The sequence below is a fragment of the Lycorma delicatula genome, chromosome 1 (genome assembly GCF_047948215.1).
Source record: "Lycorma delicatula isolate Av1 chromosome 1, ASM4794821v1, whole genome shotgun sequence".
NCBI lineage: Eukaryota > Metazoa > Arthropoda > Insecta > Hemiptera > Fulgoridae > Lycorma > Lycorma delicatula.
The window spans coordinates 123,716,196-123,744,193 of NC_134455.1; the positions used below are offsets into that span (position 1 = coordinate 123,716,196).

General features: G+C 29.4%; 1 protein-coding gene across 1 annotated transcript in view; it reads left to right on the forward strand.

Annotated features, from left to right (window-relative positions):
• Window positions 1-1,648: 1,648 nt before the first annotated feature.
• The window catches only part of LOC142321836 (cytochrome P450 4C1-like), a 68,311-nt gene continuing 41,961 nt past the window's right edge, over window positions 1,649-27,998 (forward strand). Inside the window, exons 1-4 of the mRNA XM_075360289.1 lie at window positions 1,649-1,948; window positions 17,899-18,112; window positions 24,783-24,889; window positions 25,491-25,581. Coding sequence (XP_075216404.1) covers window positions 17,944-18,112; window positions 24,783-24,889; window positions 25,491-25,581 — 367 coding nt within the window. The 5' untranslated portion in view covers window positions 1,649-1,948; window positions 17,899-17,943. The remainder of the gene's footprint in view (window positions 1,949-17,898; window positions 18,113-24,782; window positions 24,890-25,490; window positions 25,582-27,998) is intronic.

A 27,998-nucleotide genomic window follows, 5' to 3' on the forward strand; every position in this document is an offset into this window, starting at 1 on the left:
AAGAATTCTTGGTCATTGTCAATCCTCTCAAGAAGATCAACGCACACGTTTCTTCGATTGTCCTTCTGTTCCGTTGTGAGGTTTTTCGGCACCAATTTCGCATGTCAAAATCGTCGGTCAAAATTTGATGTACGTTGAAAGTATTTAAATTTAACTGTTCATTCATCATCCTAATTATTAAACGACGGTCTGATCTCACAAGAACCCTGACACGTTCAACGTCTTCGTCAGATTTGAAGTTGAATGTCTCCCTGAGCGAGGTTGATCTTCAACGTGTTATCGGCTTTCCAAAAATGATTTGTGCCAGCGGAAAACTTGTGATTTTGATAAGCAATGTTCCCCTTAGGCCTGTTTCAAATTTTCTAAGGTCTTACTCGCGGATTCCCCAAGTTTAACACAATACTTGATTGCATAACGTCGCTCTAAATTCCGATGCTCAATTTTCGTAACACACAGAAAAAACACAACTTTACTGATGGCGCTCGTTTCTTTCTAACCACGCGGCCATCCGCCTGTATTTCAATTTCAATTCAGCGCGCGGGTACGGTGAACGAAAATGTATTATCATGCATCATCCGCTGACACTGACAACAGCGAGTTCTTTAAATATAAGCTCACCTCGGTTGCCGAGGTGTGCTTATGGTGGTTGCGAGGTGTGGAACTGCAACCACCATTTTTTTTTGTATTAGCTGACGTTTTTATACATAGAATACAAGTCTCTATCTTCATTTTTTTTTTGCTCGTGGTAAATTATTAATTTCGTACGAGTGTTTTGTAGGCATCTAGGGGAGAGATTTCACTCTTTAAAAAAAAATCTCAACCCGGAGCGGATTCAGGGATAGTCAAAATGGATATTTCCGTTGAAATCTGAAAACCGAAATTTTTCGCGATCACAATAATTCCTTAAAAGGCAGTAAAAAGGATTAAGGGCTTCGGAATCAGAGGTCTTAAAATCAGACTTTTTTTTGGTTTACAGGATAGGTAGTCAACTATAAAACGTAAAACTGAACATTTAAAATTCCTATCTATATTTTATGAAAATATAATAATTCATTTCTACGATATCTATTCTGTCTACCTGCATATAATATTTTATAGAATAGTGGAAGGAAGTCAAACAATACTTAATTAAAATGTTAAATATTCAAATCCTTGCAATAATTATGAAAAGATCAGGGGAAGGTTCAAATAATTTTTTATACCTTGATAATTCTAGGAATGTTAATTTTGATAGACGTTCGTATATCTTATATAATATATATACAGTCCCGCCATTCTAAATCACTCTAAATCATTATGTAAAAATACGTAATATTTTTACATAATCAAAGTTCCTTAAAATTCTTACGTAATAATTGAAAGTCCTAACTAATCAATATTACAAATTATAATTTATCACCTTCCCAAAACTAATTTGGTCCTTTAGTTCAAAATTAGCTCGTATAAATTTTGTTTTGAAAACTATGGAATAACATACTAGAACACTGATCTTTCGTTTATAGGATGGGAGTAGTTTAATAAATAACACATATGCATTATTTACTACGTTAATAAATAGGAATACGGTGGAGCTTATCTAATTTTAAAATGGAGAGGGACCGTATGAAGTTAGAAACAGTACTATAATCTGCAGCTAGAAAAGTAAATTAGTTAGGAGGTCAGGATACAGTAGTTAAGAGGGAGTTCAGTTCTCAAACTTCGTTACGTATAATTTGTAGTAACGTTTATTTATTTCTTAGAATCGAAACGGTCTCCGACCAGCGTGAATACAAGATTATGTGAAGAAGTTTTTATTAATTGTTTGAAATATATCTATATATAAAACAAATTATTATTTTTAATACTACTTCTATAATAAAAATTTCATACTAATTTAAAACAATATATAACTTGAATTTCATTCCGTAAATTCTTTTAAGTTTTCATCTATTGTCGGGTCAATAATTTTGTAAGTACTGCATGTATTCAAAGATAATTTTTATTAAAATACTATTTAAGGTAGTTTTTACTTCAATTCTAATTTTTAAATAACCAGTTTTTTATAAATATCATAAGTTACAAACTATTAGGGGCGAATTTATTTTACTAATCGTTTCCTTTTTATAATTTTTAGCATGATTATTCATATAGTGTTTAAGACGTAAGAGGTTTCTCTTAAACAAAGAAAAAATGTTATAATAACAATTTAAAACAACCTATAAAGCTATTATTATCTCATTAATTGATAAATCTAAAAAGTATTTTTATCTTGTAGGGCTCCCGTATATGTATATGCATATGTATAAAACAAAAAAATAACGTTTAATGAGGAAAATGTTTGTTTGCGAATCTTATCTTCACTTATTTTTTATTACAGTAAATTAATTAAAAATTTCTTGATCAAAATTTAAATATAGGACTTTTTAATACTGTATTCTTCAACATAGTCCCTCTTAAAGTAAAATAAATAATCAGTAAAAAAATAACTTAAGAAGTAATTACGTAAAATTAAATCTAAAAATATTTTATTAAATTTTCTTAGTTTCCTCTTTTTAAGATGAAGTGATATAAAAAACGTGTGAAGAAAATAAAAATTTCTAAAGATTATATAAAAAATCAAATTAATTATAGGTTGGTTTGATTTAAAAATGAAAATCGCTTATAGAAAATTCGTATGAACTATATACTTATATTGTACACAGTACAATATAAAGGATAAAATTTCCTTTTAAAATGACATCGCACAATAAATATGTAAACTATTGCTTACTAATATTTAAAAAAATATATTAAATACCAAATTAATAGCGTAGAAAACATTTTCTCTTCATATTTATAAACCTACATATTAAATATATATATATTGAAGTAAGGCTATTTCCGTCGTGATATATTGTATAAATAAAATATAATACTGAATTTTCGTTAAAAAAGTTTTCTTATTCTTAAAACAGAATTATTACAAATGTTTATAACTAAATTTTGTTGTTTAAATATCAGAATTAAGGTATCTAAGACTCAAAACCTGCAATTTTAAAGCTGATAGGACTACATATCGACATCAGTAAATCCTGATTTTATTAAATCTATTTACACTTAAAATCACAGGCTGATTGCCAATTAAATTACTTTGAGGAAAATAGATTAATGTTTTAGATTATGAAAAAAGTTTAACTGGTATTCAAACCAAATATCTTTTGACTAAAAGATAGAGACGCTACCAGCGCTTAAAGGGGAAATTTTAAACACCATAATAATAATAATAATTTTTTTTACATCAATTTTAAATTTATTGAGTAGTAAAATAGCCTCAATATTTAAAAAAATCATATTATTTATCAAGATAACATAAATATTGACAACTATTTAACGTTTTATTCTAATAACACGTTCATTAGTAACGAATAAAAAACATGCAGAGTTTAATTAAACATTTTCAAATACAAAATATATAAGTTTTCTACAATACTATATAATTTAACGAATAATAAATTATTTTTATAAATTTAACATCCTTGAACATATGATAATTTATTAATTGTTTGGAACCTTATTTCAAAAAATAGAATATTCTTAAATAAATAAATCTACAATACAAAAGGATTGTCGTTTAATCATCAGTGTTGGAGAAAATTTTCGTAAAAATAATTCTCAGTAAATTTTTGTTATATCATTAATAACGATAATTAAAAATAACATTTATAAACTATTTTTTAAAGAAATTGTACATCTTTCTCAAAAAGCTGTACTTTCTACATATGTATGAAAAAATAATTTACCTCTCTCCATGTGAAAAAGAAAATGGTACAGTTTTTACTTCCTTGTACAAAGTAAAGGAGTACTGTGATCGCGAAAAATTTCGGTTTTCAGATTTCAACGAAAATATCTATTTTGACCATCCCTGAATCCATTTTGACTAGTTTCAGCGTGACGTCTGTACGTATGTATCTCGCATAACTGAAAAACGATTAGCCGTAGGATGTTGAAATTTTGGATTTAGGACTGTTGTAACATCTAGTTGTGCACCTTTCCTTTTAACTGCAATAACAGGACGAAAAGTATCCAAAAAAGCTCAAAATCCCAAAAATGTGGATTTTGGACTTTTTCTTAACTGCAGTAATAAGCCCTCATTGAAAGCTTTTCATCAATATATCATAAGTGGTACTTATTTTCATTAGTTCCAGAGTTATAGCAAAATAAATTTTAATTAATGAAATATTTGGATCTTACAAGGAAAAGGCACATCGGTTCGAATCCGAATTCATCTCCTTTTTTAACTTTTCTTTTTTAATTAAAATATATTGATTTATTAACGGTTATTAACTGCTGATTGTAAAAATTTTTTGCAATAATTCAATAATAACAATAAAAAATTAAAAAATATGAAAAAAATATAAGAAATTATTAATAAAATAAAATTTTATGTACTTTTCATTAAAAAAAAAAATGTGTATATGAAATTTCGTAATAGGCCTACAAGGAAGCTATGTGATGTCCACATCAGATTTTTTTTTGAAAGGATTCAGTTTCTTAGAAGAAAACATTACTTATATATACGTAAATTTTTAATAATTTAGGAAATATTTTCTTGTTGTATTGCTCTTTTTTTCATTTGTTTAAGTTTATTCTTTTCAAAAATTCATTACAATAATAAATTATCTTTTTCCTACAGCCTGATCTCTCTTTCGCCACATAAAGCTCAATGTTTTATCATATAATTCTAGATTAAATAAAATGGAGTATTTAATTTAGCGTTAATTTCTTTTCTTGAGTGGATAAATGACCATACTACTTCATTTTTCTTTATTAGTCCCCAAAATTAAATTTTGGAAGTTATTTTAACACTAATGTTACAAAACCGTTTAGTCCGTCTACTGTTGGTTTATTTTGATTTTCATTCTGTTATAAGTACTCTCAAACAACCACCTCGTTTTTGTAATTCACATAATTTTTTGTTCTTCATATAAAATTGAAGACTGTTTGTCATTTTTGTTAATCTTTATGTGGTTGTTAATAATTAGAAAAGTTATATTCGACTAATGTCAGTAAAGAATTTAATGATTAAACCAATTCACTTTTCAGTTTTCCTTGGAAGTCAAGCATGGGTTCTTTTCATTCTTGAGAATGATTATATCTTTTTCAGAAGTTACTTGTTAATCCTTAGGTTTTCTATAACCGTTATGTTTATTACCCTTAACAAATAAAAAAAAACATCTCTGCATTATGTAAATTTATTGTTTATTGTTATGTTGTTGAGTAGTTTGTAGGGATGGATAGGGTACGGATACCAATTTTTGAAAATTAATTTTTTTTTTCTTTATTTCTCCAAAGACACACTGTGTATTGATATAATATAAACGTTGTATAAGGAAATGTATAAGGAAAAACAACCTGTTACAAAATATTAGTTAATATCATTTGAAGATCTCTCATGGAAGTATAAAATAATGTAATGGTAATTTTATGCGGTAAATGACATTATTACGTAGGTAGTATTTCTCATATTTATATGTTCGTAATTAATATTTCCATTGTATTCTCCGTAGGTTTTAAAAAATATTTAGCATTGAAATAAAACGCGCATATTTTCACTATCATCTATTGTACGTAAGTTAACTACACGGAATATATTTATTATATAATCAGTCCTAAGAATGAATATTGACAGAACACATACATTAAATGATACACTTTCACCCTAATAATAATATTAAATTTTATAAAAAAACTTAATATTTGTCAGATGTTATGCTAATTTTCCCTGAACTGTGAATTTGAATATTTTGAATACTGGAAAGGAATTAAATTTCTTAATAGAAAGGTTCACATACATCCCTCCTTAAGAAAATCACACCAAGGAAGCCTATGGCCAAAAATTATTAACAAACAGAAAATATAGGAGAAATAATCATACATAAGGAAAAGGGGTAGAAAAAGATAAATGAAAATCAATCCCTGATAGAATTCAATAAGAGACAAATTTCACATAAAATAAATGTCAGTACAGATCTCGCCTATAACCCACAGAAGTTTTACCCGGATGAAATAAGTATATAGAATTATCATTGATTTTTACTTTCCTCGCATTACATCTTTAGAGCAATGTTGCAAAAAGTATGTGATGTGTATTTATGTGAAGTAAGTATGTTAATCAGTCAAAATTGGGGTATGGTTTTTTTGCATTTCTCGACTTTCATGGCCCAGGGACTCCAAAAAATAAAAATAAAAATTGGGTGGTAATGTCCGTACATCTGTATGTACGTGTTTCGGAGTTTTTAGAACTTTTCACTGAATGAACCGATTTTGATGAAATTTTGTATACAGACTCATGTTTATGAGGTAATTAGTTGGTAAATGTTTGGGTCAATACCTCCAGGCTGTGGGAGTCATTTTTTTCAAAATTTTGCAAACATAACCCATTTTACATTAAGCTCAGTATGCGTGCATACGCATCTTACCATTAAAAAAAGATTTCCCCCAAAATTTCCATTTCCCCCAAAAAAATATTTTATTTTATTGCATAATTTTTTAGCATCATTTTTTTAATGTCTTCCTAGGTATAGTGATAGTGCAAGCGTCCACCGAAACATAATTTTAGGCAATATTGTGGGGCGGGGAAGATGAATAACGTTTAAAAATGTCGATTATTTTAATTTTTAAAAACTTTGTAGGTTTAAGTTTAAATAAAAAATTTTTATTATAATATTACAAAAACATTTCATCATAATTCATCTGCACCACCAAAAAAGAAATCATAGATAAATTTTTATTGGTTTTACCTTTTTTTAGTGTAATTTCCATTCAGTTTTCATTACCGAAGTTTCTTCCATTTAACGAAGTAAACGTAGAAAAACCAAAAAAAAAAAAAAATTCTTTGAAGAAGATTTTTGAAGTGGGGAGCCGAAAAAATAAAATCAATCGATATTTTTCTAATTTTTAAAACATATTTTGGTTTATTTATACATATAATGATAATTTTACAATAAAACTTCATCATAAATTATCCTCACCCCCAAAAAAGTAATCTTTGTTAACTTTTTCACGTATAATTTATTTTACACTATATAAAAATAAATAACCAATACCAGTAAAGTATTACAACTTTGTCACCACATTAGTTTATTTATCAACATAAATATAAGCCGTAGTAAACACGTCTTTTTCTTCAAATATGAAAGAGCAGATTGAAAAGAGATACAGAGTGTCTAAAGTAAAATATCACACCTCCTTAGAGTTGTATGAATTACAACCAAATTAAAAACGTTTTTGCCATAATAGAAATGATAATGAATATGGTTTAATAAAAATATTTTTTGTATGATAAGAGTAACCAAACAGTTCTAAAGCAAACAAAGGTTATAAAAAAAAATATTTTAAGTATTAAAAAAGGCCGAGAATACTCAAACTGAAAAAAAATGGAAAAAATTGTTTTGAAAAAACAATAATCAGTAAAATACTTCTTGACAAAATCATGACGAAAAAACGGTTATCTCCTAATCAGACCGAACCCTTGTAAAAAAATATTTCAAATCACTTAAAAATTTAAACTACTGTCGCTTAACTAAACATTTAATATCCGAATATGTGAAATGTATATGTAGAGCTTTATTAATTAACAAAAAGATAGAATCAGTCTTTTCCAAAATCGAGATAGAAGAAATAACGTACTGAAAAATATTAATTACAATATTCAATTTTTATACATGGCACATAAAACCCACGATCTCTCAACATTTTTAAATATTATTAAATTTAAAAACATAATAAATTTGATAAAAATTAAAAACAATCACACGACCTAACATAACAAGAACCAATTATATTACTTTTCTATGTACTGTAGGACTTTAATAATTACTTAAATATGGATGATATTAACAGTAGTACCGCGAGGTAACTTCAAAAATTAAGGAGTTAAAAATATTCAAGAAGAACAGTTTCCACTTAATTCTAAGTGAATAATTACATTTTTTTGTTTATTAAAAAATTATGTTTAATTTAAAAAATTTCTTAGGCGAGTACACAAAACCTATTTTTTTGTTATTCTAGGAAAAAAATAATGACATAAAATATTTAATTTGTTTCAAAAGTAAAACCGATCTGAAAATCATTTCCAATAAATTCAAAGAATAAAAGAATACTGGTAACAATAAATGTTAAAAATAAGAAAAGCAGTTCAAAGAAAATATATGAAGAATTTGTTTTACTGGGCATGAACTATATAAGCTTCTCCCTATGCAATAGGATAAAAATATATTATTTATTTACCATATTCTTTAACAATTTATTTTTTATAATTTGAACATCAGTATGAGATATATTTTTTTTATATTCTATAAAAAAAATTCATAGCTGAGTAATTGTGACGACAAAAGATAGATAGATATTTTTGAATCATCTATATACACAATATGATTACTAATTTTTAAATTTTTCTTTGAAGTTGTCAAAAAAAAATTTACGAAACCTTCAGAGAATCATTCCCTAAAAGCTAAAAAATAAAGACTGGAATCGATGCATTGGGTAAAAAGTAAAATACGAAAATCAGTAAAAAGAAAAGTAAATTGCTAACCTCCCTTTTTTTTAAATCTGTTAAAAAACATTTCTTACACAACATAAGGAAAGTAAGAAATATATACTTTTATATTGCATAGAAGACCTTTAGTTCATGCTTAGTACATATATTCTTCGAATCCCTTTCATTTTTTTAACAGACGTTTCTTAAAAGTCGGCGTAATGGTCCGGGATTGTAAGTCTTCGTATTCCCAAAACGAGAGTCCTTTTCCTTTTTGTCGAGCCTTTATTTCCTTTCCCTTTTTATTATTACCTTATACGAGTACAAACTTAAACCATGGATTTTAATAACCTGTTAAAAAACAATGGATACTATCCACAATTAAAAATTAGTTCCTCTGTTAGCAAGTTATTGTCTTGCAAAAATTTAAATAATTTTTATATTAGATATGCTTCCTTAATTTCCAAAACCTTAATTAAATAATAATAGTTATTTATACAATAAGAATAGATAAGGTCATTTATTATAAATATGGTTTATTGCAATGTGCATTAAGGAGAGAGGTCAACAAAAGGAATTTATAAAATATTTCTACAGTTAATATTTTATTACTTCTCATAAAGAAATTTTAAAGAACACGAAGTGTTCTTTCACAAATGTGCATTTAGTAAATCTTTAACAATTTATGGCAACAGCCGACAGAAAGTATAGGATGTTGTTAGGAGTAAACCAAATTGTCAACCAAAATACTTTTTACTAAATGCATTTTCTGAATCTAAAAATACTAGTACAATATCTGCTCATGATAAATGGATAACTACATGTTTCTGCCTGATATCTTTCAGTGCTGCTCTGACATTATATGTATGTATATTCATTATTATTATTATTATTATTATTATTATTATTATTATTATTATTAGTTTTTGTTTTTTTTTGGGACGCGTTATATGGGAATCGACTTCTACGGTCATTAGCCCTCGTCACATTCTTTAAAATAACGTTTAAATCACCATCAGGTTCGTCATATGTAAGGATGTAAAGGGTCCTTACATTTTATTTAAAAACACCAAAAAAAAAACAAGACTGAACATTTAAACACAAACACTGAAAACACTTACAGGGTAAGTGTTTTCGTTACAGGGTAAGTGGCACTTAAAGGGCCCCTCGATATTAAAATGAAAAATAAATAAAACACAAACTAAAAATAGAAAGAAAGTCTTAACAATATTTTTTTTTTTTTTTTTTTTTTTTTTTTTTTTTTTTAAGCACCCCGCGGCGACTGGAACGGCCGTTAATATTACATCATTCGCCCCAGGATGCCGTGGCAGTTGACTACCCAATATAAATTGTCCTGTAGGACTTAACGCATCGGGGTCCACCGCCTGCATCATAGGAGCAATTTGACCACCTGTTCAGGACGACCAAAGAACCCTTCGGCGGGGAAGTTGCCCTTCCCAGTTTTGACCTACCTGGCTCCAGCCATGCCTTGCGCATACCCTTTGCCCCGCGCCCTCTGTCCACCCTCGAGTGTCCCCCATGCCATCATCGGATACGTCCCGACACCCCCACTCTTGCATGCAGGTGAGCCCGGACGCCCTAGGCAAAAGGGGCTACCTCGATGCCTTGTACGGCCACGCTGCAAGACAACCCTTTTTTATAAATAGAATTAAACTAGTTCGCTTAGAGATTCTATACCCTTTCTTTTCCTGTTTAACCTCCGGTAACTACCGTTTATAGACAAACTTCAGAGGATGAATGAGGATGATATGTATGAGTGTAAATGAAGTGTAGTCTTGTACATTCTCAGTTCGACCATTCCTGAGATGTGTGGTTAATTGAAAACCCAAACACCAAAGAACACCGGTATCCACGATCTGAGATTCCATACCCAGCTTTAATTTCCATATAGACTTGTTAATAGTCCATTGGCATGCAGATACGCAACTATTTGTCCTTCATTTCTATTTCCCCAATCAGCAGCAATACTATTTCTTACGCCGAACCTCTTTCTGAGGTCCTCATATATGATACATCCTTCCATTAGATGCTTGATTGTTAGTGCTTTATTAAAAACATCGCATATTGGTCTTTCTTCGCAGATTAACAAATATGAATTTGTTATTCACGTGTGACCGATTCTAAGTCTCATCACCGCTACTTGTTCTCGGCGAGCCAGCGTCACGTCGGCTTTCCAATCATATGGAGAAGTTTTAACCGACTTTAGTTTGGTATATAATCTTTTCCAACCATTACTCCACCGGTTTCTTGTTGTATTATTTAGATAATTTCTAACATCTGCCACTCGTGCAGGAATTATATCGAAGTTATAGCAGACTGTCGCCTTTCTGGCAGCTACGTCTGCACTTTCATTCCCTACAATACCAGCAAGCCCTGGAATCCATACAAATACACATTGTTCTCTTTAATACACGCTTGTTACATTTGAAATTTTACAGTTGACTTCATAGAAACAAATTAACTAATAAATAGTATATGTTTTAACTGTTTAATATATTAAAATAAGGATTTACTGTCGTAGTTGTGCGTAAATAAAACAAACAAAATCATTGGGTCATAAATAGCCGCATTCTTATTCCATTATCATTGCATTTATTGAAGATATCTTTATAATCCTTTTGAGGAAATAGTATAATCCTCATGAGGGATTTTTAAAAAAACATTGGTACTTAATGGTTAAATTGTAACTTTTTAACGATATTTTATAATAAATAACTGCAGTAAGATTATTAGATGTGAAATAATTTAATTACTTACTTATACAAAATAAATAAATGAATAATTTATAAAACAATTGATTTTGAATTTTCGATGATTTTATTTTATTTTTGTATTACAATTTTGTATATTTTATTTTAACGAAGATGATGAGAATGAAATGATAAAAGAAAAAACAATTCTAAACGAGGTACTCGAACTAAGACAAGTTAAAGTTGTCTACCATTTTAACCAATTTTTTCGCTAAGAGGTGAATGTTAAAGATGACCAAAATAATAATAACTATTGTATATTTTTAAAATTTGTGTTTTTAGATAATCCTTAAAATCCTTTAATTGTCCTCAGAAACTTTTGAATGCTAGTCCTTGTATGATTTCATTCGCCTTGTGTGATTTAAAACGTTCAACAAAATTTAATCTAGCTATTTCACTGAAAGAAGTAAACACCAACGCAATAATATTAAGTACTTATTAATGGAAGTTATTTGTATTATAAAATAAAAAAAGTCCTCCAGGAAGACAAACAAAGCCATTCAGTAACATTTGTTTAATTCCACAAAAGATCCTTAGTTTTCCCTTTTACTTGTACACATCGATCATGGTCATTCCAATTAAGGCCTTTCGTTAAATAAGTCATTAGAATAAACTAAGCGTCATTAAAAATATTTTTATAAAATATTATTGGTTATTAAAATATGCTGAATGAAATAGGCATATGACTTTCAACTGAAACAACATTAAATTGATTTAATTTTTATTTTTTGCTTTTATTCATTTTAATTTAACATAAATGATTTTTATTACTGAACAATTATATTTTGTAAATTAAACATAAAAGGAAATTGTAACGATTTATTGACAAGATGAATTTTAGAAGAGAAAGTAGGTCATTTATTGTTCATTATCATAAAATTAATCGCTCGATTTATTTAATAGAAATAACGATAGAAATAATAATGTAATGTCAAATTTAATTATTAAAAAATTATAGTACTTTTATAAACGGAATTTCAATTTTTTTATAAGATTAATCTTTCTGTTTAATGTCGATCTATTTATGTAATAATTTACCGGAATTTTACTCGGCTTTCCACTTTCACAGCTCTTTTGTGTTATATTGATCAATTCACTGAATGGAGCATTATTTTTAAAGTAATAATTATTTTGAAAAAAAAAATTGTACTATTTGTTACAGGTTATACGACAAAACATTTTTTTAACTTTTTACCTCCCGGTGAATACAATTAAAATTGCTGTATTATAGGAGAAAGTAGGATGATCATTTCAAAATTGGGATAACGGATTTTTTTTCTAATTTTTACGTATTAAGTTCCAACTAGTTCATCTAGCCCTATGTATGTGAGTTTGTACGGTCGTACGTATGTGTGCCGCATTATTTTTGGCCTTATATTTCAGGATTGACCCAATCGATTTTCTTTAAATTTGGTTTAAATATTTCTACATATGGGACATTGATCATATTATTTTTTTTCAGAATTCATTAAGGGGGGTCATTAAGAAAAAAATTCGTTACATTCCCCATCCACTTAAAGTTGATTTTTCGATTTTCTTCAGAGCCATTTTTGAGAAAACTTTATTACAGCAAATTTGTTAATTATAATGCATATATAAATAATCCAAAAAACCTTTTTTTTAAAATCAACCTCTCACCACTTAAAATTGAAATGTATGTTTTTCGTTCTTTTCCTCTATCTCCCTTCGGTTTAAAACATTTTTAAAAATATTTAGAAAGTTTATACTTTACACTTAGAGCAAACAAGAAATGTGTAAAATTGTTTTAAATTATAGATCCCGGACCTAAATTGTAGCAAAATGTTTTGAAAAATTTTTTTTTAGCCTTTATTGAAGAGGGTGGTTAGAGTTAGAGAAAACATTACTTACACAAATTTGTTAAGCTTAACCAATACATAAATATTTTTAGAAAAGCATTCTTAAAAATTGATTTCCTATATCTAAATAATATGTAGTCTAATTTTTTGTTTTTGGTTTTTTTAGTTTTTTTTTTTTTTTTTTTTTTTTTTACTCTCTTAATTTTTATTATTAAAATATTTTATACCTCCTTGTTCGAAGTAAAGGAAGTATTGTGATCGCAAAAATTTCGGTTTTCAGATTTCTAAGGAAATATCCATTTTGACCATCCCTGAATCCATTTTGACTAGTTCCGGCGTGACGCCTGTACGTACGTACGTGTGTGCGTACCTATGTATCTCGCATAACTCAAAAACGATTAACCACAGGATGTTGAAATTTTGGTTTTAGTACTGTTGTAACATCTAGTTATGTACCTTTCCTTTTAATTGCAATCGACTGAACCATAAGTGTCCAAAAAACCCCGAAATCAAAAAAAAATTGGATTTTGGACTTTTTCTTAACTGCAGTTTTAAGCCCTCATTGAGAGCTTTTCAACAATATATCATAAGTGGTACTTATTTTCATTGGTTCCAGAGTTAAAGCCAAATAAAAGTTTAATTAATGAAATATTGGGATCTTCCAACGGGAAGGGGACGGGTTCGAATCCAACTTCATACACATATATTTTTTTAATTTTTTTTTTTAATTTAAATATATTGATTTATTAATAATTATTAACCTCTGATTGTAAAAACAATTACGAAAAATAATAATTTAATAATAACATAAAAAAAAGAAAATATGAAAAATATCACAGCTTATTAATAAAATAAAATTTTATTTAATTTTATCTTTAAAAAATGTGTATATGTAATTTAATAGGTATAAAAGGAAGTCATGTGGTGTCCATATCAGCTTTTTTGTATTTTTCTTCATTACTTAAAGGGTCGTTAAAATTAGCTTTTGCACCTATATTTCAGACCCAAAATGAGAAACAATTCTTTTCATTATTGAAAGTGCTTTATTATGAAGTAGCTTATAGACCAAGATCAAAGATGGTATGCCTACGCAAGCTCCAGGGTTGCCACATCTTGCAAAGAAAAATCAGTCTCATTACTTTATTGTCGCACCTCGTATATAATTAGACCCTTTCAATTTTTAAAATGCTGAAAATTTGATTAATTTTTTTATAAATGCGGTGAATTTGATTAATCACCTCCAATGTTATAGAATAACATACTTAATCTGAAAACTTAACGTTAATTAGACGAGATTAGCAAACGTACAAACACTTTTATTTATATACATCATTTGATAAGTTGCAAACAAAAAAAGATATTTTTAGGGTTACATATTGTGTATGATAAAATAGTTACAAAGTTAACAAGAGAATTAGAATAATTAACAAAGTAATAACTATAAAACTTAATATGAATGATTAATTTAAAATAATTAATTGAAATTATTTAAAGAAGCAGTTAAAATGAGTACTGGAAAAGGAAAAAAAAATAATCAATATAATGTAAAAAGTGATGTTACATAATTAAAACAAAGTTGTGTAATATAAGTTTTAAATAAATAAGTCACTAAAATTTTGGTCTATATCCTATAAATATTACTCAAAACATGCTAATTTGAAAAAGAAAGATTTTAATTTTTTGATATATTTATTTATTATTTGAAGCATCCTTCCGAGGGTTCCGAGAACATCTTTAATCACGACCGCCAGGAGTTAATTTTCAAAGAATCAGTTTTTCCGTATTATCTCGAAAAATAAGCAATGGATGAAAAAAGTTAACAAAAAATTTTGTTTGTCTTTCCAAGCTCTACAGTTTTTTTATAAATCAATTTTTTTTTGCAAAAAATGAGAAAATGCATAAAACTAGTAGTTTTTTGCCTTTAATTTCCAAGAAGAACTCACTTTTTAAAGATGTTTTTACTGTAAATGTCTGCTAATTTGTCAGGAGGTCGTGTGTAATTTCCCTGATGCCAAATCCTGAAAGGCAGACACGTAGATGGAAGCAAAGGGGCCCGGACAGGAGTAAGTTAGCAAAAATCAGTTTTTTCCGTATAACTCGAGGAATATAATAAAATTCCTGTAGCTGAAATCTTTTTTTGATTTTTATAAAAATTACTGATTTTACAAAAAAAATGTTAAAAAAAATTGTAGAAACAAAACTTGTAAACTATTTTAGAACTTTAGCTCTTGGTCTATTACATACAGGGATTGAAAATAATATTTTAAAATCATATTTTAACAATTTTAATGGTAAACATTAAAACTTAAATGCTTAAAAAACCTTACTTGTTTCTCAGAAAAATCTAACTAACGGAAACCAAAAACTGACCGTTATATTAGCTAGACGAATTCAGTTCAATAAATAAAAACCTAACACTATTCAAATAACAATTATTGAGCAATATCTGCTAATCAGCAGATCAACGAGATTAGGCAAGAATGTTAACAACACACCAGTTGTTATTTTTTGTCCATTAATCTAAAATTTAAAGAATTGAACCAGCTTACTATTTTCATATTTCATTTATTTAGCGGGAGGGTAGATTTTTTCGTTTTTTTAACTACCGTATTTATTCGAATACTACCCGCACTTTTTTTCTTGGGATTGGAGAGAAAAAATAAGGGTGCGGGGCTTATTTGAAACATAGCCTTTAGCCAGGATAATTTATGTAAACGTTTTCTTAGAAGTACCTAAATTCAATCACATAAATATAGTTACATTAGGCTTTCGTTTATCAATACCGGATGCCGCTTATACAGAATACATCCTTAATTATTAACATCCTGTTCATATTATCGATAAGAACGAAGTTACGGTATTTTTATAAAACCGATTCATTCTGTATAGGCTGCATCCGGTTCTAATGACACTATTACAGGATCAGTTACCCATCGTCGTTTTGGCTATTCGCCATAGTCATTGTACTGTTTGTATACGTGGACGGTTATGTGCATGTTATCTGTTTAGTTTATCTTGTAAAGTTTAATACAGTGATTTATTTTAATTGCGGCATTAAAATGAGTACAAAAGGACAGCGTCTACTATCTTTTACAGTAAATGAAAAACTGCGCATTATAGAAGAGGCTGAAAAAATTGGAAATCGGGCGGCAGGAAGAAAATTTCACGTAGATGAAAACTGCATTCGAGACTGGCGTAAGAAGAAACAACTTCTGTTTTTAAAAGAAAAACTCTTCCTACCGTACAGGTAAATGGAGTTATTATCAGAGCACAGGAATCAGGTTGGATGGACGAAACCTGAATTTTAGATCGGATCAGGTGTGTATGGCGAAAGCGATCAGGAGATTTACTTAATAAAAAAAATACCGATCTGCTAGTAATGGATAGTTATCGGAGGCATACGACTGATAAAGTGAAAGACATTTTAAAAAAGGGTATGACAGACCAAGTAATAATTCCAGGTGGATTGACATCTCTATTGCAAACACTAGATGTCTGCATTAATAAAGCGTTCAAATCTGCATTAAAACAACCGTACAGTAAATGGATGGCTGATGAAAATTTCTTTCTCACCCCTGCAGGAAGAATCAAACGCCCAGATTTTAACCAGATTTGTGTTTGGATAAAAGATGCTTGGGAAGGTATTTCCACGGAATTAATAAGGAAAAGTTTTAAATAATGCGGAATATCTAATGAACTTGATGGTAGTGAAGCGATTACCTTTGGCAGAGCGACGAATTAAAAATAAAATCCAATATTAAAAAGTGTATTGAAATGATTCTTTTCAACATAATACTTCCTTTTCGTTTTAATGGCTTACTGAATTTGATTTAAACTAGTAGTTACGGTATTTAATTATTAATGTAATATTAATATTGTAATTTAAATGAACGAATTAAATGCTTTACTTTCTGAATATTTTCGTATTTACGTATTTTTATCATATTTGTTGCACTTTAAAATACCGGTATATACTCGATTTTTTTTTTTCTATTTTCGGTCCGGAAAATCGATCTGCGGGGCTTATTCGTGGGCGGGGGGTACTCGAATAAATACGGTATTTTGAGTAGGTCATTTTATTCGTTTTAGCATATATAATTTAAACAAACTAGTCTATTAGTTTATGTTGATTTTAGAATCACTCTTTCTAATTCAATACAATATTTTTTTTTTTAATACTTCAAATCTGTTGTCTTTAATGTTTTCCTGCAATTATCATCTTTTTTATTACATGTTTATGATGTAATTCCTGAATAATTCAAAATATTTTTAAATCATAGGTAAATGATCTGAATCATTTAAGCAAGTTTAATGGCAATTAAAACATTTTTAAAATTAAGATCATATATTTAAATATAAATAAACCACTCAAATCCTCAAGAGCCCCTGAAAAAATGTTAGATGGGAGATTTGGAGAAAATTTAAATATTAATAGCATTCATTTAAATTATTTACAAGTTAGAGAGATTTATTCCATTCTTAAAGAGATCATTTTTTAAAATTATTTCACAAAAGTTACTGAAAATGTAATTTTTAACAGATTCAACAATAAAATTTTGTTGAATTTTAGTAGATTTTCTTGGTACTATAGTAGAAGAGCTAAAAATGTTAATCAAAGCTTGATTCTTTAATTAAGAATTAAACAATAATGGAGATTAAATATTTTTTTGAATTTGTCATTTATACATTAAAAAAAGAAAGTTTTTTTTTTAATACAATCTTAATGTTCATTAAAATATGAATACTTTCATTTTATTGTAATATTTTTATTTGAACTGTTTTTCTGTTAATGAAATGTTTTATGATTTTTTTTTAGTACTGTTCAACAGGAGAACAAAAATCTAATCTGTGCTTACTAAATATGATACTTGAAATATTATTATCAATTTTGCTCATATTTATTTGCATTATAATTGATTTCCATGAGTGGCCATCACTTCGTACACAGAGAATGATAAAAAAAATCAGAGGACCTCCAGAAGTATTATTCTTTGGACACTCTCCATCAATAGCTGTAGTGAAATTTGAAGGTTTGTTTTTAAATTATAATGATATCATTTGTGTATGTGTGTTCATTGGAATGTGTAGGAGCTGTGCGTTATGTAAGTGAAATATACCTCCTTAATGTTATGTTCATTTACATTTGAACACTTTATTTTTTCTCAAAAATTATAGCTAGTGAATTTTATTCATTCATTGTTAGCAGAATTTTCTTGAAAACATTTACAAAATATGTCAGGGAACCTATCAATTATGATTTTTGTGTGAATTTTTGGCTACATATTTTTATTTATTATATGCAATGGGAAAAAATTGTCAATAAATGTCATTATATGTTGGGTTAAAGTGAAGTAAACAGTGAAAAAGAAATCAAAGACAAAGTCTTTCAGTAAATAAGCATCATACAGATTATCATAGATTTTTTATGAAATTCCTAGTTTTTATTAATGTCGTGATTCTTATTTCCAATTGATGACTATGTTAGAATTATGAAATGCATTTTTAAATATTGTCTAAAAATATTTTAACCATTTTTTAAAATATCCTGACCCTCATAGAAAAAGATACCTATCCTCCTTGTGACAATCCCAGTTCTCACCAATCCTTCCATTCCTAGACCTGATGGTCTTTACCAAAGATTATCTTTTAGACCCTGTAAACCTGATAAGACATCCCAGTCATCAGTATGGCCTCTGTTAGTGTGCCACCAGTGCAAATGCCTCAACAGACATTTCTATCAATGTATTTATTTACTATGGCCTTCGTATGGCCTCTTCCACACAACTACCTACCATGACTTACAACCCTGAACTATCAAATTAACCGATTTGCAGATGTGTGATCCCTGCACCTTCCTCTAACACTGAAGGTTTCCCACAAAATTTCTTCCTATATCTAACTTCAATTAGACTATGCACATAGATCATTAGTTGATTGAGGCTTTAAAAATCAGAAATTCTACCTTCTTACCAATAAAACAAGTGTTGATCACAACAATAACAATTTTGTCCTACAATTCAGTTTACTCAAAGTTCTCTTGATTTAATTAAAAATCAAGAGAGATTCACAAATTTTTTAAGCCTCTAATGAAAACATACCCTATCTCTCTCTGCTCTGATCTGCTTTTGGAAGCAAGGTCATTGTCTACACCCTCACATACCAGGTCATTGTCTATACCCTCCCATACCTCAGCTCCATCACAGAGTTCGGTACACGTCCACTTTCATCCTAACAGTGAATATCTCAGCTACCCGGGGCTCAAAGTCAAATATCTTGGCAAAGTAAGCAACCAGGCGAACCCCTAACCACCCGAGTTACTATTCTATTCTAAACATCTATAATAGCATTAGACTCCTTCAGCCATCCTTTGCAAGGCTAAGAATCTAAGGAAGCCAGCAACTATGTTCTATTCCCATTCAGTTTTCCAATTAACTTGCAGATGAGAACCAGAATTGAACCTCACAAGTGCTCTAGCTACTTACATTCAGCTTTGTACCTGGGGCATCTAAGACATGATACACATCGTCAATGGTCCTACACTCCGGACACAAATCTGAATTAATCAAACCAAATATGGCCAACCTATCTCGAAAAGCACCATGTCCAGAAAGAAACTGTGTGATATGATGTTTCTATCTAACAACTTGCATACTTCTCACATCAAGAAAAAAACATCATTTGTTTTTGGCCATCAGATGATTCAGTCCACCTGACCTGCCATAAATGGAAACCTTGGTTGTTTATTTCTTTTATGCATCCAGAGTTAAGTTGATCTATCTTCTTGGCATTATAACGTACTTGGCAATCAGTCACAAGCATATCGATCGACTTAATACCAGAAAAAACAAGGACCTCTTCTCGAGAGACAGTCCTATAAACATCAATCACAGATAACAAAAAAGGAGAACCTGGACTCTCGATGATTCACTATTGTCACACAAAGTCATTGTGTAACGACTAGTCTGCCATTGAACATCATCGTTGTTTTTTCTAAGTTAAACACCATCTTATATTGCAAACTCCACAACTGGAGAATCTCACAAGCCTGGGCGGCCCTGAATTCAATTTCATTCCTTGGATTTCCTTTAACCAGAAAAGCCCATCATCCACAGACACGATGATGCGGCATCCACAAGGTAACCTCAACCACATCAAATTATCGAATTCAACAACCCAGAGCATGGATCCTAAACTTGCGGACAACTTTTAGATAGCGTTTTTCCTACTTCTAAGATGACATCTCGAATAACGACGTCTCGATTACTGAAATAACTATATAACACATTCTGCGTATAATCATGCTTCTACAACTGAAATAGGGCAAAAAAACACCACACATTATTAAACTTCCCTGATAAAAGCCTCGACCCAGAAAGATGCCTAAGACATACTCAGACTCACTAGAAGAAACCATGTTCATAAATTTAAGAATAGCATCTTCCATGATGCTATTTTTTTCGAGGGCTGAAAAAGGATATTTTTCTTACATTTATGTCATAGGACTATATACAATACCCCAAAGGTTCTTATTTCCTTGCTTTCAAGCGGCTCTCCTAAGTCATTTCACAGACTTTGTTTCAACAAAGACAACTGTCTAGTTCATCAAAGGGCAATTTTCTCTCGATCCGAACTACAGGAAATAGAATTCTCAGTGGCATCTATGAAAGCCAGAGAATATCTTTGTGCCAGGTCTTCCAACTGAGTATGAACTTGACTTCAGTCTAAGATACAGAGTCTAGTGGAGGAAATATTAACAGATTTAAGCCACTGCGCCTTCCTGTGCAGGAAGTGCTCCTGCTGAGCAGGGACATTGCATATGTAAGTGTCTTGCAACTCCCTACTCCCTAACTATTTCAAAAATACTTAATCGATGATCACTAGAATAATCATCAACAACAGAACAAGTATCAACCCTACCAGAAATACTCCTACCAACAGAATATCAATATTCACTCCCGCAAACAATTTCCTTCCATCTACCATTCTAGTATAATTTATGTTCACAACTCACCAAAAACAATGAAAACCTCTAATCCATACTGCATAACAAAACCTACAAATAATTCACCACTATCATCTGTGTCACTACCATCCACTATGCCAAAGAAGCGACTTAGCATTTATATCAGTACCTAGTACTACAGGACAGTTACCAAAAAGACCATGAATTCTATGCCACTTTTGTAAACGTTCCTCAGTGGGATCTCTATATTGAAAATTCACACTGACAACAAAGAAATCAAGACCACCAATAACAAGTTTAATAGTGACATGATAAGTATACAGAACTACCAGCCCTGGCCCCAGCCTTAATGAAATCACTAATTAGCCTAAATTTTGGTACCCGACCAAATTGTGGACGTACCTGCCTGACTGGCTTGGCTTACATCATCAGAGGAAAAGATGGAAGCATTCTACACTCCCCTCTCGAAAACCTCTTCATTCTAATACGCCTGGATTCTCCATACTCTACAATCAACTTCTTTGCCAGTATTTCCCTAAGCAGATAAGATAAGCTAAGCTAATTTATTTTTCTTTCTCACTGATATCTACTACTTTGTTGGGTAATAAGCCCACAAATGCGGCAACTGATCACATCTGATCATCACCACGCAGTTGGTGGCCTGATTATCCTCCTTTCACTCTTCGCACCTCTTAGCCACTGCTGGATTGTTTACGTAAGTGTAAGCAATTATGAATACACTGATTACAGCCCCTGCACTGCAAAAGAGCACAAGATGGACCAGGGTGAACTCTAACTGGGCAATTCTTGATTGTTGCAGGGTGCTTACACCAGAAATCGTTGCCATGTGCCTTGTAGAACAAAAACTTTATCACTTTATAAGGCCCACTATGAGGCAGATGCACATTTAAATCAAATTAAAAGTATGACCTCTGCAAAAATGAGCAAATGATGAGTGTTTTAAACATTTGATATCAGATGCTGATAAAAAACCAGAGAACAGACACTGCCTTGAACATATCCCTAAAAAGGGAAATAGATCCTTCAGTAGAATACTTCCTAGTCAGGCTAAGAAGCCCTGTTAATCCTAAGCTAACGCTAGGATAGCTTTCAGAATCAATGGAACATGCAAGTCCACCATCAATCAACCAATGACCATTGTTGATCAATAACAATGTCCTTTATTTCATGGGCGGCAAACATTTTTATTTGTTGATTGACTCTTATATACAGGTAAAAACAGATCCTTTCTTGCAAGAAGGGGCCCTGAATAAAAATTTCTTACTAAATTTTTTATATATATATATATATAAAATTATCCAGTCTTTAGTGAACTCCATATAGTAATCAATATAATTATTAAATTATTCTTTCATAAGCCAAATAATGTAAGATCTACAATCAATAAAGAAACAAAAGTAAGTAAAAGTGAAGATATGCAGTGTTAACCATATCATAAAATAATCTATCAATTGTTTATTATATATTTATTTTTTTACTTATTATTTGAACTAAACAGATAGCAGATGTAAAAACAAAAATGTAACAACCTACCTTGACTAATTTTATATTTAACAAAAATAAACAACTACTAAAATGTAATTATTAATCATTTAGACAAAGCTTTATCATACCTATCATAAGTTAACTACCTTACTTAGTCAAAAAAATGTACATACAACTTTGCTGGTTATAAACTTCAAAAGTTTTAGGCAGGTTAAATATTTAGAACTAATCTGTTACAGAAAGACAAAAATTAGTAAATCAATGTAATTTTCCTCTGACCATTTAAATATAAAAGCCAAAAGAATAAAATCTTACCATTTCCAGTAGAGGATAATGAAACAAGAAATGCAACATCCTTGTAGAAATATAATCAAATAAATTACAGCAATTACATATATTATTACTATAAAATCTGAACCAAGATTTATGACAAATCCTAGTTTTATGGAAATTATTCAATCTTAACAATATAATTAACCTTACTTTTTTAGCATAAACCCTCTATTTCAAATAAGGTTCAATAAATCCTATGTTGCATACATTCTGTACAAATAATTAAATTTAAATTCACAATATTTGTACATTATCTTGAAAACTACATCTGAAATTTGGCAATTAAAGTCTTAAATTACTCCCTTCAAAAGAGGCTCGTTCTGGACAAGAAATTAATTCAAGAAACCCATAGAAATATTCTCTTCACAACTTAAAACCTTTACATCCATCTGAAATATCAAAATTAAACAATGCATTGTAAATAATTTTTGTTAAACAAGCAACTGATAATTATAAATTATGCATAAAAATATAATGTATAGAGTTTTTCATTATTTCATAAAACAAACCTCTGACAATGTTGAAATACATGCCATAAATTTTATTGGATATTCATTTTATCAATCCTAAAATAAAATATCCTCCACAATATCTTTACTTTGATAACAATAATTACCATTTTTATAAATTAACTTAGTGTTAAAGCAACCTTGTTAGGCAGATTTCATAAGAAAGCTACCTACTGTAATTGGTACCATGATTCGACTTTCGGAAAATGTTTAAATATCTTCACGTTTCACATCCCCAGACCCCAATACCACACCGTCAGCTCAAAAGTTTATATATACATTTATATATATGTATATACTTCACTTTCTTGTGGACATGATAACTGCTGTAATGTTTCGCCAATCACTTTCAAATTGTTCTTTAAAAATAACTCATCCCAAAATCTCGGTCAAGTTCATTAATGGCCAAAATCGGACCATTAGGGTGGAAATGGGGGGGGGGCTTTTTTGAAAAAACAAAAATTAGTGAAAACTTTCATACTAAGTAAAATATTGAATTTGTTTAACGTTCCTACTATTCTGTAGATAAGGGCCTGAAACTTATGTAAGTAAAGTTTTTTGATACCACAGCCATTGGCCAAGGAGGTGAAAAAAATGGGGTTTCAAAGACAAAAAAAAATCATATCTCCCTTAATAGGCACAGTATATCGAATCGTTTTAAAGTGATTGTTATTCCTCTAAACATTACATAAAATTTTGTCTAAAACAATTTTTGATATGACTAACCTTACTGCAAGAAATGACCAAAATTATAAATGACTGGAATTATAAGTAGATGGGGCTTATCGTATGCTAAACATATGAAATTTTTTTCATGTGCAACCATTCTTGTATTGAGTAAATTTGAACTTTTTTTTTAACTTTAAGATGGAAATCTTTTTTATCCCCTACTTAGCATTGGTGAAATCTTCCTCTGCCTACCAGCATGCAAAAAGGGATTTTTTTTATTCAAATTGTTTTCAGTAAAATCTATTAAACACCCCTCCACCAACCAAAAGATTTGGCTTTGGTTTACCTTACTATTTAATTCAAATTTTTCTTTAAATTTCAGTACTTTATATTTATTATTAGAAATCTAGGTTTCAATGGAACTAAGAATGACAACATTTACTAGTCATTTACAGCAATCCCTTTTTGAGATTTGATGGACTTAACTTTACATTTCTTTGCCATATTAGGACCATGAGATTATACAGAGCTTCTTCAGAGTTGTCTCCAGAAAAATTCTCCATTGTAGGAATGGCTACCCCCAAGTCTTCCATCTGTCAAATTCATGAGTGGAAAACTTACTGTTATTTTTTTAAATAACAGTAACTTAAATACTGTAAACAATCTTTAATTATTTGATATGCTACTAGTAAACTAAAAGCCATTTTTTTGTTTTTCTAGATATGTTGAACTTTTTTGGACGACTATGTAAAGAATATGGACCAGTATTTAAACTTTGGTCTCTTGGTATTCCATTGATAATTTTGAATGAGCCAGAAGACATTGAGGTAAATAATTTATATACTTATTAAAGATTTTCTCTCTGTTATTTTAAAATTAAAATTACTTTTTACCAAAAGTAAAATTATGTACTTTGTCAATACACATACAACCAACTAGGGAAGTGAGTATATTTTGTTTGATGGCAGATTATGACCACCTAAAGAATTCTTGGTATTGAATATAAATTATCCCTTTTTCTAGCCAGTTCTGTGTCAATATAGCAAAGTTGAACTATCTCAAACTTTTTCATCAATTGACAATTTTTCAGAAGAGATTGTAAGATATTACTTGATCTTTATAATAATACTAGTGATACAGTTAAAAAAAAAAAAAATACCTTTTGGACCATCATATTCAAATCAAGGAAATAATCATGTTATGGTGTGATTTTGTACTGAACAACACAGAAAAATGATAGATTTTATGTCAGATTGTAATATAAAATGTAATATAAGGATTTAAAATTATAGATTAATTATTTATTTTATTTATTATGATAACCAATATACCTTTCATAAAGTTATTTCATGATCTCTATTTACACTGTTCTTGTATTAAATAGTCGCAGTTGTTTTAATTATTACTCCTGACTCGATTTGGTTTTAGACTTTGTTGAGTAGTGTGCAGTATATTAGAAAAGGAGTGGATTATGACGCTTTTTTGGATTGGTTAAATGAAGGGCTTCTTGTCAGTACAGGTGAGTAAAATATTATTTAATCTTCTTATCATATTTTTATAAATAAATTTTATATGTATATGTGTATATATATATATACACACGGATGTCATATTTATATATATATATATGTCATGTATATATACGTATATTTAATATAATATTACTATTCTTTTGTTTTTTTGATAAACAATTCACCATATAAGCTTGAAGCTTGTGCATAGAAATATAGAACGCACATTTGTAGCCGATGAAAAATAATTTCCCTGACTGGGATTCAAACTCAGCAATTTATTTTTTTCTTTTAGTAATAACAGACTTGCACCCAATAAATGTGCGTACAAGTGCGCACACACCCCCTCACTAACTCACACTCACACAAATATGATATGATTTTTTTTAGATGGAGATATGAATCTTATAGCTTGTGAAAATTGTCAAGTCTGATAATATTACTTTAAAACAGAGACTTCCCTATACAAATTAAGGTCAGAATAACCTTTTGCTTGATATATTTGCATTTAATGCTAGATTAAAGAAAATTAGTTCAGTATATTGAATTGTATCTGATTAGATGTCCCATAAAAATTACTTAATAAATTTTAAACACTGAGACCAATGTAAAACTTAAAATAGAATTATAGAATCAGTGGTGGCTCGTAACTAAAATTAATAGGGGTGCTCCTCCAGAAAATTTTTTCTGGGCTTTTCAAGGCCATGGTTAAAGTTTTCTGTAAAATATAAAAACCGAAAAAAAAATTAATCAAATAGAATAGCTGGAAGTAGAATAATAATCTGATTCTACACTTTATCAAGAATATTGTACACAATTTTTAAGCACATTGCTTAAAAACCGTATTCGGTTTAACCAATTAAATAATAAAATGTCAATATAGATAATATTTATTAGTATTATTAGGTAATAACTTAATAGAATGTCCACTTAAAAACGCTATAGTCCAATGGTCATTAATTTAAATTTCTATTTACACAGAAACAAATACAAAATTCACTTTTACTAATTACCTTCTCTTTTGCCCTTCCAGCGTGTTTTTGGACAGATTTGGGAATCAAAGAGCCCTTGCTTTCTGTCATCTTCTGATCACTATTGATAAAACAACTAAACCACTTTCATATTCTTTCCACTGACTAAACTAGTAAAGGGAACAAACAAGGAACGTTCCATACACACATTGAGTAAAAAAAAAATTACCTTTCACCAGCACACTAGGGTCAACACTGCAGGAGCAACAGTGCTGTCTCTCTCCCTCACAGCCTAGCATGCAGCTTCCTATGTGCGCATGCAACAACAGTCAAACACCATGCTACTGAACTGTCAAGCACACAGTTCCATACAAAGATTTTTATATCTTTTCGTAAACTGGGGTATGGGTACTGACATTAAGCTTAAGGATTATATATTGTAAAAGTATAAAGAAAGAATTAAAGAAAAAAGGACTGATTTTATTAAATGTTATTGATAATTTCAAGTGGATGTGGATATAGGGGGTGCTGCAGTTCCACAGTGCCTATACACAAGCCATCACTAGAATGTTGTGAGGTAAGTTTCAAAATAAAATGAAAATAATTCCTTGAATAACAACTATGAAAACAACCACATCAAATATTGCTCTACTGATGGCAGATTTATATTTCACATTTGAGCAATAGTAATTCAAGACTCAGACAGCACTCTTCTTTGATCTAAAATTCAAATCCCTATATTTCCTTTTTTATTACGAGCCTCAACAACAATTGTATTTCACTCCTTACCCTCATTTCGATGAAACATCTTCATAATGATGAATGCTTTGCTTGCTTTAATTTCCTTGTTTGATCACCTATTGGTAATCAAAATTAATATACAAATACAATCAGAATTAGATGTAATGATGCTAATAGAAACCAACATTTTAATCACTTTAACCTAGGTTGCTAAAACTATTGAACATAAGTATTTTTTAATTTTAAAATTAATTATTATCAAGTTTAATGATTATTTTAGTTTTTTTTTATGTAAGAAAAATATCAGAATAAAGATTTTTATCTGGAACAATGGCTTTTCTTTAAATTTGGACAATTTCATGAAACTTGCAAACGTTTTTCTGAATAGTTGACAAGAATGTAAAGCTTACTCATGTATTTTTTTAAAGTCCTATCTGTTACAAAAAGTTAAAAACAAATTAAAAACGTTGAAAAAGTAATGCATACACAAATATTAAAATGAAAGAAGGAAGGAAAATGATTATATCTTAATAATAGGAAGGTTAATTCAGGTTTTATTCTATTTTATATAGATATGATTATCATCCACGTAAATCTTACTTTTTTACATCTTACATCTTACTTTTTTAATGCATTTTAATGCTTTTATTTTTCACAAAAAAATAAAAACAAAACCTCTTAAGGTTACTATTTATTATAAGAGAAAGTATGCT